The 11,399-nt window shown below is 41.3% G+C and overlaps 1 protein-coding gene across 3 annotated transcripts in view; it reads left to right on the forward strand.

Annotated features, from left to right (window-relative positions):
* Nucleotides 1–8,595, forward strand: part of khdrbs3 (KH domain containing, RNA binding, signal transduction associated 3) — an 89,695-nt gene extending 81,100 nt beyond the window's left edge. The window contains exons 9-11 of one of the 3 annotated variants that reach the window (XR_003929015.1): nucleotides 4,287–4,426; nucleotides 6,647–6,705; nucleotides 7,600–8,595. Coding sequence is in view for 2 of the 3 variants with exons in the window: in XM_030064448.1 (XP_029920308.1) it covers nucleotides 4,287–4,378 (92 nt within the window). In the remaining variant the exon portion in view is untranslated. Of the gene's footprint in view, nucleotides 1–4,286; nucleotides 5,256–6,646; nucleotides 6,789–7,599 lie in introns of those variants that run through there. The other 2 variants (XM_030064448.1, XM_030064447.1) reach the window with 2 other exon arrangements.
* Nucleotides 8,596–11,399: the final 2,804 nt, after the last annotated feature.

Genomic DNA, 11,399 nt, shown 5'->3' on the forward strand with positions numbered 1-11,399 from the left:
CTCAAAAACAGTATAAGATGGCAAAAACTTGTCAATACAAGATTTATAGATCAAGGTCTTGTGCCACATTTAAACTTTAAATAAAGTCTGTAACTCAAACTATGTTTGAACAGGCACAGCTCAAACAGGTGTGGGTTTGATCGATCTCTCCATTGGATTGAATGAGGATTTCTCTGTCTGCCTGTATTTTGGTCTGATCATGACACAGCTGCCAGTACTCATGCCCATCGCACTTTGACCTGATGACTAGGACATCCTCGGCCTTTCAAAGTAAAAGCCCCAAACGTTTTCAAAATAAAAGCTCTTATTTTCACAGCTGCCAGTACTCATGCCCATCGCACTTTGACCTGATGACTAGGACATCCTCGGCCTTTCAAAGTAAAAGCCCCAAACGTTTTCAAAATAAAAGCACAAACTAATTGTCTGCACAAACAGATACCATCCCCGACGGGCACGGGTGCGAGGGCCCGTCCAACACTGCTTGCAGCTTTAATTTCCCACTTGATTTCATCATTACATGGATGGAAGCATCCACTCAAAGAGGTCAGGGGAGGGCCATGGTGACACTTTCTGCACCCGCCTTACATTATATAGACTATTGACAGTTTGGACCGTGTAAGCCCCAGTCAGATGAGCTGGTCCAACATCAAGTGGAACATTTTGCAACGTTCCAATTTTTTTTTCCCCACGTTTGTTTTCTCCCCCACAAATGTTTTTCCCCCAAATTGCTGGCATTGCGGACCACTGCCAGACTTACCAGATTGCCTGTGTGGCTATAGGTTTTCCCAAGTGAGCTCAGCAACAGTGTTGGCTAGGAAAGTATTTGCTAACACATTGTTGCAGCACTAGCAAAACCTGTAGCTCTTTCAGTTCAAAAAAGCAGGATCGATATTAAATAGGAACTGGTAAATTGATATGAGACCAGATATCATCTAGGATTTTGGATATTGTAATATCGTTATATGGTGTAATTGTCTTTTCCTGGTTTTAAAGGTCTCTGTTAAGGAGTATTCAGACCAAATGTGAAGCGTGTTTTTGCATGGCAGACACACACGAATACGGCCTTGAATTTTTTGCTCAAATTGAAAAATTTCAGCTGGCGCAAATATGCAAATGACACACCAACAGTCACACCTACAGTTATTGTCTTTTCCCCATCTTTTCCTGTTTTTCCCATATTTTCCTGATTTTACTGTATTTGTAGACTTTTTCTTAAAAGTTACACACATTAAGGAATTCTCAAATGCTGGTTGATGATGAAGACAGTACTCAACAGTAATACTAAGAACATCCCGATTTCTGAATGGCATTTACCAGTGGTAACACCACAGAGATAATGTTAAATGAAACTTTTTTTTTAATGTCTTTTCAAAACACCCAAATGTTGAAGCTGGCCAAGGTCATGTCCGATATAAGAGGTAATATACACTATATTACCAAAAGTATTCGCTCACCCATTCAAATGATCAGAATCAGGTGTCCTAATCACTTGGCCTGGCCACAGGTGTATAAAATCAAGCACTCAGGCATGCAGACTGTGAAACAAGACATTTGTGAAAGAATGGGCCGCTCTCAGGAGCTCAGTGAATTCCAGCGTGGAACTGTCATAGGATGCCACCTGTGCAACAAATCCAGTCGTGAAATTTCCTCGCTCCTAAATATTCCACAGTCAACTGTCAGCTCTATTATAACAAAATGGAAGCGTTTGGGAACAACAGCAACTCAGCCACGAAGTGGTAGGCCACGTAAAGTGACGGAGAGGGGTCAGCGGATGCTGAAGCGCATAGTGCAAAGAGGTCGCCGACTTTCTGCACAGTCAATTGCTACAGAGCTACAAACTTCATGTGACCTTCAGATTAGCCCAAGTACAGTACGCAGAGAGCTTCATGGAATGGGTTTCCATGGCCGAGCAGCTGCAGCCAAGCCACACATCACCAAGTGCAATGCAAAGCGTCGGATGCAATGGTGTAAAGCACGCCGCCACTGGCCTCTAGAGCAGTGGAGACGCGTTCTCTGGAGTGATGAATCACGCTTTTCCATCTGGCAGTCTGATGGACGAGTCTGGGTTTGGAGGTTGCCAGGAGAACGGTACATTTCAGACTGCATTGTGCCGACTGTGAAATTTGGTGGAGGAGGAATTATGGTGTGGGGTTGTTTTTCAGGAGCTGGGCTTGGCCCCTTAGTTCCAGTGAAAGGAACTTTGAATGCTTCAGGATACCAAAACATTTTGGACAATTCCATGCTCCCAACCTTGTGGGAACAGTTTGGAGCGGGCCCCTTCCTCTTCCAACATGACTGTGCACCAGTGCACAAAGCAAGGTCCATAAAGACATGGATGACAGAGTCTGGTGTGGATGAACTTGACTGGCCTGCACAGAGTCCTGACCTGAACCCGATAGAACACCTTTGGGATGAATTAGAGCGGAGACTGAGAGCCAGGCCTTCTCGACCAACATCAGTGTGTGACCTCACCAATGCGCTTTTGGAAGAATGGTCAAAAATTCCTATAAACACTCTCCTCAACCTTGTGGACAGTCTTCCCAGAAGAGTTGAAGCTGTAATAGCTGCAAAAGGTGGACCGACATCATATTGAACTCTATGGGTTAGGAATGGGATGGCACTTCAGTTCATAGTATGAGTAAAGGCAGGTGAGCGAATACTTTTGGTAATATAGTGTATGTCTGCAGGTTATTCCTTCCCTGGTAATTAGATACCAAGCACTACTGGACCTTTAGTTTGATCGCTCTGAGAAGTTGAAAGTGTTAAAAGCACAACTTCACATAAATCTACAGATGTCACTATGCTGAGGCGCAGTCCGGGAGGTGATGCTGTGTGTACATGTGGGAAGGGGAAAATGCATTAGTGCATGATTAACTCATTGTTGCTGTTATTTACCAGAAACAGCGTCATGCTGCTGCATAGCTTTTAATTCCCGGAGAAAAATCTATTCTGACCGTGCAGCTGCAACCTTAAAAATATAGTGTTAAAAGTGTGATGGATTGGTTTGTGCGTTTGTGTGTGCTGAGCTAAGCTACAAGCTCAAAGATTTAATTCAAGTCCTCAGCTCTCATGCAATGCCACCGAAATGTACATTTTCTAACATTTCCTTTAATTAGCAATTCACTATAAGTCTACTTTTTTGCAAATTGATAATATAATTACATCTGCTCTTTTAATTACTATGGTGTAAAGTATGCTAAATCACGCCTCCAACAGTGCTGTAGAAATTAATGCTGCAATTTTTTTGGTGTTGTTTTAAAGTGCATTGGAAGATGACTGATATTGTTTGTCATAATCCTCTCTTTGTGAAATGCATACATATCTAGTTATTTGGGGAAATGAGGAAAAAGTAGTTTCTGTATCCTTTGCATCATTAAATTTATTGATGAGCAGCATGCCTTATTTTCAGCATTAAGGGATTTCAATGTTTTTTTGAAAATAAGTCTGAACTAATAGCACCAATTTGTAAGAAGAAAAAACTTTCCCAACTCTGTGACCACGCAAGGGAAGAGCCGGGCGGCATCATCTCACTGGAGTATTGCGCACCTGCACAGACAATGGAAAACAGTGCGGCACATAATTGCTGCATAGGTCACAGAGAAAAGGACGTTCGACAGTTCAAAGGAAACCAGATAAACAGGGTTGATTTGCACCCTTGTTCTCAAAACACAAGGTTACCTTGGTCCGTTTCTTTAAAGTGACTGTCAGAGAAAGGGTGACAGGTTTAATTAAGGAGTATTGGTTATGGGCTGCCAACAGAGAGCCTGTCACTGAAAAAAACAACCCTTTGTGAGCCTCAGCTCTAGGGAAGAGTCTGTGCTGGCTAGAGATCAGACAAAGGGTGCCATCGATACTGGCACTTTCACATTGACAGTTACGGGGGGAAGGGGGGCGAGGGGGGTGAACAGGGGCTGATTTGGGCTAATGGTAATTGTGGCCTTTTCGCCGGGAGCCACTAAACGGGTCCTTTTCAAGTAGCTATTTGATCCTCTCATTCAATTATCTGAGATGCATCCTTCCAGGTGAAAGTTAGGTGTCTTGGTCTGAGCCTCTGTTTGCATCACGGGCTTGAAACGTTTGTCATCAGATCAGCCACATCAATACCAGGCATGTGACGCACTCATGACTTTCCCGGTGCACAACTTTCACGGAGGGAACCATATTCACAATATGTGCACAGAGCTCCAAAGACTTGCACGGGTGGCTATGAATGCATGATTAAAGTAGTTACGCAAACTCCTGTTTAATCACACCCCATCTGTTTCTTTTCTTTTCCTCTTAATCAGGTCAGGAAGACTGGGCAAATAATCGCAGCAAGGCACCGTCGGCACGAACAACCAAGGGAGTGTACAGAGATCAGCCATACTCCAGATATTGAACTGTTTATACAACCCGCACCTGAGTCCCCATGGCTGTTTCAACTCAAGTAATGGATTTTTTATGGACGCTCCCACCTTTTTAGAATTGAGACTAAACCACCTAATAACACAGAGGAAACGGTGATAGCAAAGACAATGAACCAGTAAAACTCATTTTGACATGGCAGCCCCTGATTACCAAACTTATCCCCACTGGGCAAAATGTGTAAGCAGTTTAGGTATCTATCTTTTCCTCTAGGAGAAATCAACTGGACATTCAGATTTAAAAAGGCATAGTACATTAAGTTTCTCTCTCAGCTATGTGATTGTAAAGAATGACATTGTATCAAGCGATTTTATTTGGTAATGATTCCTAAATCACTATAAGATGTTGATACAATGTTTTACACAGCTGCTAGTGCAACTTAATTTATCACCCTCTATTCTTTAATCCTTGAAATGCGTGGTTGATCACTTTAAAATGTAGTAGTTTAGTTCTAGGAAAGTGCAGTACTGTAGATATTTTTTCTGAAGGGTAATTGGTGAATTGTGTCCCTTGTAAATTACACCTTTACAAAATGAAAAGAGAAGAGTCATACTGTATACATATTGTATTGCTGTTTTCTCCTTTTTGTAAGATACTAGTTCTTTAGTGTTAAAGGGCTTATAAAAGCATGGTGTGGATCTGTGGATATTGTCAGCTGTTTAATTCTTAAAGCCTATGTAGTTGTGTTCATGATTATTCCCCCTAATACGTCCCCTTTAATACATCTTAAATAGTTGTCATATTTTCTGTAAACCAAATAACCGTAGCTGCAAAACAGTCCAGGAGCTTTTGACTTTTTGTGATTTTTTTAGAGGCTCTAAACAAGTAATTTCGATGTCATTTTTTTGAATAATTACAAAAAGGGAAAAAAAAAAATCAAGGTACTTTTCTGATTTTGTAGGCCTAATAATCACTTTTCGGATACTAAATCAAACACTGGAGAAATTGGTAAGCTTTCCCATTCTAGACATTTGTTCAACTATATTCATTTTGAGCTTATGTAAGCCCTTTAATATTTCCTTCTTGGTTGATGCTGAATAAACATTTTGAAAGAAACATTTGTGTTCAAGAATAATTATGTCCTCATAAAAAGAAACTATAATCTAAACTAACAAACCTATCCAATAAAGCTTGATAATAAGTGGAATGGTTGTCCACTATACTGCCCCCCATTTTACAGCCTACCATGAATTAAAACAATGCATATCATATTAATTGAGTGATGCAAAACAACATTAAACATCATATGTTCTTGCATAAAATTCAAATGCTAAAAGTGGTAAGAGCATGGCTTTGCAAAACAACTACTTGCAGACATTACGAGCTAAAATGGCTGTTTGTCACCTTGTCTATGACCTTTGTAAGCTGATAAGAATGGTTTTGCTACTTGCATTTGAACCTTCATGTGATGCATTTTGGAGGAAATCTCTCTGAGTGAGATTAGAAGGATTTAGTGATAACCAAATCCTCATTCTTGAGTCTCTGTCCACTTTGCTTGCTCATGCAACACGGTGCGAAGCAGACAGCGATCACTTTAAAGACCACCAGTAAACACACATTACATCTCTGAGTGTTTACCCCTGACACAAGCTCCTCTAGGACTGGTCGCACTGTAGCAGCGCATGAAAGCCTCTCTGAGCTTCTCTAGTCTATGTTCAGTACAGTATGGAGGATTTTTTTCTCTTGTTGTTTTGCTCTTTCTGTTCTCCTCCGGTCATGTGACCCTCTCCCAGTCGTTTAAAGAGCCTGCCTTTGCCCCGTCCATTAAAGAGACTCTAAATGACCCCCAGCTGACCTCCGCAGAGAGAGGATGGCAGTAGCAGTATAAAAAGACCTCCGTCCCACAAGGTAAACAAACTGACCCAGTTTAACCTCTCCCCTAACGTAGTTGGACATAAACCCTCTCTAAAACTAAAATGTTAACATGTTTTCCTGTCTCTTTTAAGTCTTACCATAATCTAGCCACAAAGCTGGGAATAATTAGCTATCTGTAAAAAAAAAAAAAAGAAAAAGAAAAAGAAGAAAAAAAAACAACCTGTAAAAAAATATGATAAATAGCAGTAGAATTTTATAATGAAATAACTTTATCCTAAGACTTTGATAAAAAAATATGTCCTGTGCTAAGATAATTTAACCATAAAATACAATGTGCATTGACATTTTTTTCTGGATATTTTCAGTGGCATATTCGCTTTGTGTTGTGAATTTGTGTGGTCATACTGTTGCATTTATTTCATTTTAGGCTGATGACCAAGAGTCCACCAGGCCGTCATCCATCTGATTACCTCATTAGGGCTAAAGGTACGTCGCTTGATTGCATCATGTGAAATGTGGTCTTTTTGCATGTCAAGAATATTGCATAACACGCTAGAATGTCATATTGATGATGGGCTCTGGAGATCTGCAAGCGTCCTTGAAAAGGTTCCAGGAAATTGTCAGAATAAAATGAGGAACACTGTAATTTCACCACACTTGAACTCAATTAGAGGACTCTTATTTTGATTTAATGTTTGCCTCAGCATTGGTGTCACCTCATGCCGCATGCTAAATCGTGTCCAACAACAAAATTCATATCAGTGTCCCTCTGAGAAAATCTTTTCAAACGGGGGGGTCTAATCTATTTGGGGGGTCTTTGAAATGAAAACGCTCGGGAAGTAGAATGTGAAAGGCGCTACAGAGGACACAACGTTATCATGACATCAAAATTTAATGTGATTTTGAGGCAAGTTGATGTTCTCTTGACGGGTGTTGAGCGTCGAAAATCTTCCCCCGGGGCTCAGGAAATCCTTCAGGATCGCCTCCATTTTTGGAAGTATAACCCTTGGCTTTCCTGTTCTGCCCTCACACCAAACCCTCTGGGCTTGCTATGCCTGGTGGAGTGTGCGCCACCCCTTGTGCCTATGCAATTAGTGCATACGAGCTCTATGTGCTGTCTGAACCACAACGGGGTTCCTGCCGCTGCAGTCATTTGAAAATGACACCCTGCGCTTGTACTATGCAGGGAAATGTAATGCCTGATTGATTGCCTTTGCCAAAAACACACTCCAACCTTGAAGAGCAGATACCAGAATGTGCTAAAAGAGGGATCCTGTAAAAGATTATTAAGGTGTTTTTGTGTTTGCTTCCTCTTGGTTTTGTTTACGCTCTCCTTCTTCTCCTTCCTCCTCTTCTTCTTCCTCTGCCATTCCCTGATAGACTTCCTTTTGGGTGATTTTAGGATGAACCACACATGAGCCTCTTTCCAAAAATTTCAAGGGTGCAGAGTGTCAAGCCGAACCCTGAAAAGGCCCGGCAGTGAACATAAGAGGCAGAGGCAACTTCACAATGGATCTCACCATGGCCAAATGGTGGACATTCAATTTTCACAGTCTGAACCGGGGTGAATTCTGCGGGGAATGAGATGGAGTGACCTGTTGAGATTCGGAGAAGGGGAAAAGAGATAATGTGTGTATCGCACTTCCTCAGTCTCCAGAGAGAAAGAGAGAGGAAACCCGTGAGGCAAATGGAGTTCCTCGTCCTCTGGGAGTCTCTGTCTGTGAATATTTCCTTCAGAGGTTCATTGACTCTGTATACATTTTACATACATACAGGGGTACGCTGCACTGACTGTGAACCTGCCCGGCGTCTTTGTTGATTCCAGTTGTTATGAGAGGGAAAAGTGCCTAGCCCTTACATTAGACATTAACTGTCGTCTACCAGGGAAGATGACTAAATTAATAATGCAATATGCCAAGGGCGTGACATCGTATTTCTAGCAAAGTCAGTATTGTATTTCCATATTGTTTTGCTCATTAACCTATATCCAATCCCCTCAAATGAATAAATAATTCACCAAGTGCCTTATTGTTTGTCAAGACAGATTTAGATATAGAGTCTTGCGGTTTTGAGAGTTAAAATGTGGGACAGTGCACCGGGAAAGGAATCTATTTTTCCTTCTATCGGGCTGTTTTTGGTTTTCTGTATGAATTACCGTGAAGCTGGAATACACCACCTGGCCTGCGCAGGAATACACCCAATTCCAGATGTACTGCTAAATCAGAATTGACTTCAGAGGATATTACAATTCCAAAATAGCTTTCCACTGGATAGAGAGCTTCATTCTCTCTTGTGCATAAGCCCAGATAGGCCAATCTGTATCCCACACAGTTGTATGTCCTCAGCAGCAGACAATGGTTTTCCATTAGAGGAAGTGATTCTCTCTGGAGTCTCGGGCCAAGCCCCAGACAATAACACGGCGGCCCAGGCTTGCATCTCTGGCTACCAGAGTCAACTCTCATCACCTCCAGGGGACGATTCCCCTCTGAAGTGGCTTAAAACGCCAGGCTCATCTGAAGTAAGCTTATCCAACTTAACAAAGTAAGAGCTGCTTATTTGATTAGGAACACATGCAAAGGATGATCAGTGGTTCCCAAGCTGTGGTCCGGGGTCCACCGGGGTCTTTCAGAAGGTACCAGAGGATCTCCAGCAAAATTAGATATCACTAGTTTTCCCTTCCCCTAAAGCAAGCACAGCAAGAGAATCTTTAACAGAGACTCTTTCTATTTTGCATGATCAAAAAGTGAGTCAGTGCAGATCATGTGCCATGGATTTTTCCTGTTGAAGCCCAGTAACCATGAAACAAGTGATTTGATTCTGTGATCTGTGCTTATAGACTTGTATTCCTTTTAATCAAGTTCAAGATCTCGGGCCGTTGCCTCCTGTCTTTTGTTCTGTAATTAACTGGAGGGCTCTTAATCTTCCTGCGATTAAAAGCCCTGGATCAATTTTGAAGTGTCCCTCTTTTATCTTTGGAAGTCCTTTAGCAAAGGCACTAATGTGACCACAGGTCAGCGTTTGTAGCCGGCTAAATGGAAAGATAGATTGTAAAGACTAATCATTATGTAATGCATTTCTGTAAGTGAACAGGAAAGGGATGAATTTTGGGTGTAATATACAGACACAAATAATGGCTACAAGACAATAAAGTGGTCAGTGAATATCCTTAAATTTACACCACACTGGCTATTCAATATATATCAAGAGCAATATAATTATTTCCCTCTGAACTTGTTTTTTATGATTATTCAAAACTTACAACAAAGGGCAGACAACACAAGCAAAGGGAGTGAGAGTGAGGGTACTGGAGGAGACATGAGGGCAAAACTCGCAGATCAAAACAACCTCAAATCTGAGAGAGACAATAGCTTACAGAAAAAAAGGGAGAAAACAAGATGCAGGAGCAGACAAAAAAGGGGAAGACAAAAAAAGAAGTAAAGGGAACTCAAGGTTAGACAGCTGCGGTATCAGTGCACCCCAACTCTAACAAAGACAGATAACCTTCCAGTAATTTTAGAAAAGCCTCACAACAGGGTCCTGAACAGGGGGGAAAAATACTGAAAAACTAAATAAACAAAGCAAAACTCTTTTTCAGCCCCTATGTTATGTATGTAAATTCGGCGTGTATTTACGAGTGTTTCTATAAATTGTGTGTGTAAATTGTGGATTTTGTAAAATGTTTTTTCTTTTACTCTGAATACCACATCTTTATTTTCATGTATGAATTTATCTTATGTGCACCAACTCTCCCAAGTTCAAATAAATGTACAAGGCAATTAAACTGAGTCTGGTTCCAAATCTGAAATTGAGTCGTTTGTAGTCCGTCTTGTTTACAATAAAGTTTTATTCTGGCTAAAAACTATACACACACACACACACACACACACACACACACATATATATATATATATAGAGAGAGAGAGAGAGAGAGAGAGAGAGAGAGGGAGAGAGGGAGAGATTGTTTTGTCAAATGCATTTTGATTGTGTTGTGCTGAGTTGAATGTGAAGGTCTTTTCCCTTTGATACCACACTTCAAAGTCAGTGTATGTCGAAGCACTGTGCGTCATGTCTGGGAAACAAATTATAAAGGCATTTCCAGGGTTTTTGACTGGAGACGATTGACATTTCTGTAATGAAGTCTGCACTAAATATAGTCATATTAGTTTAATAACTCCAAGTGAAAGCTCGTGATGAGTTTTGGCAGTTGGCATGTTTTTCTCACTTCAAAAAACACTGCATCTGGGATATTATTTACCTTGATATGCCTTTGAAACAATAGTTGCAGATCAAATCGGTTTGTGTAGAAAGGGCTGTCTTAGTCTCAGACCTTTTAAATATTGTATGTTCCCCTCTGCCGCTGCCTCGGATACAACTCTCTCCTCATGTAAATACCGCCGTTCTTTATTCTTTCAGCTTTATTCTGCTTCAATCCTTCAGGCCTTTTCACTTTGAAGTTGCGTCTTGACTGTGTGAAATTTTAGATTAAAGTCCATCTGCTCAGTCCATCAATACGTACGCTGTAATTATATTAAAGCACACAATAGGTTTGCTGTTTTTAATCGGTCAAAGGTAGCGGTAATGTGCCTTGTGCCAGAGATGCCAAGTCACCATGGACTGGTTGAGTGTGTGCTTTCAGCTTCACTGGATCAATTACAGCTGACACAGGCCATTGCAGACAATGAATTTATTATCTAATTTTTTATTTATTCATTAGCACTGAATTTTTCACAAAGGTTTTGCTCAACAGCACTCAGAAACCAGCTCGGTCCTCTGGGCTCAAGGTGTGCTCGTGCTTATGTGGCTGGAAACCAGACAATTTCCTCTGTTTTTTAATCACAGCTGAGAATAGCACCACAAATCCCCAATAAACAGGCTGAGGCTCCAGCAGTTTCCATGGCCTTTCCAGTGGCCAGCCTGGTTAATAAGCGGATACCAGGGCCTGTTTGATATCCAGTCCCAACTTTATGCTTTTCATTCCAAGGCCAGTGAGGGAGAACCCGGAGCATAAATACCCTCTATAAAGCTCTGGTCCTAGCCGCAGAGCTGGGAGATTAAAACAATTGTTTATGCTCCCGAGTGCAGAAAGGGAGACACATGCAATGTAGGCAGCTATAGTCCTTGGAATGAAATCATACAGATATTGTGCTATCACACTGAAAAGTCAAAATGAATAGACTCAC

The sequence above is a fragment of the Myripristis murdjan genome, chromosome 11 (genome assembly GCF_902150065.1).
Source record: "Myripristis murdjan chromosome 11, fMyrMur1.1, whole genome shotgun sequence".
In the NCBI taxonomy this organism is placed as follows: Eukaryota; Metazoa; Chordata; class Actinopteri; order Holocentriformes; family Holocentridae; genus Myripristis; species Myripristis murdjan.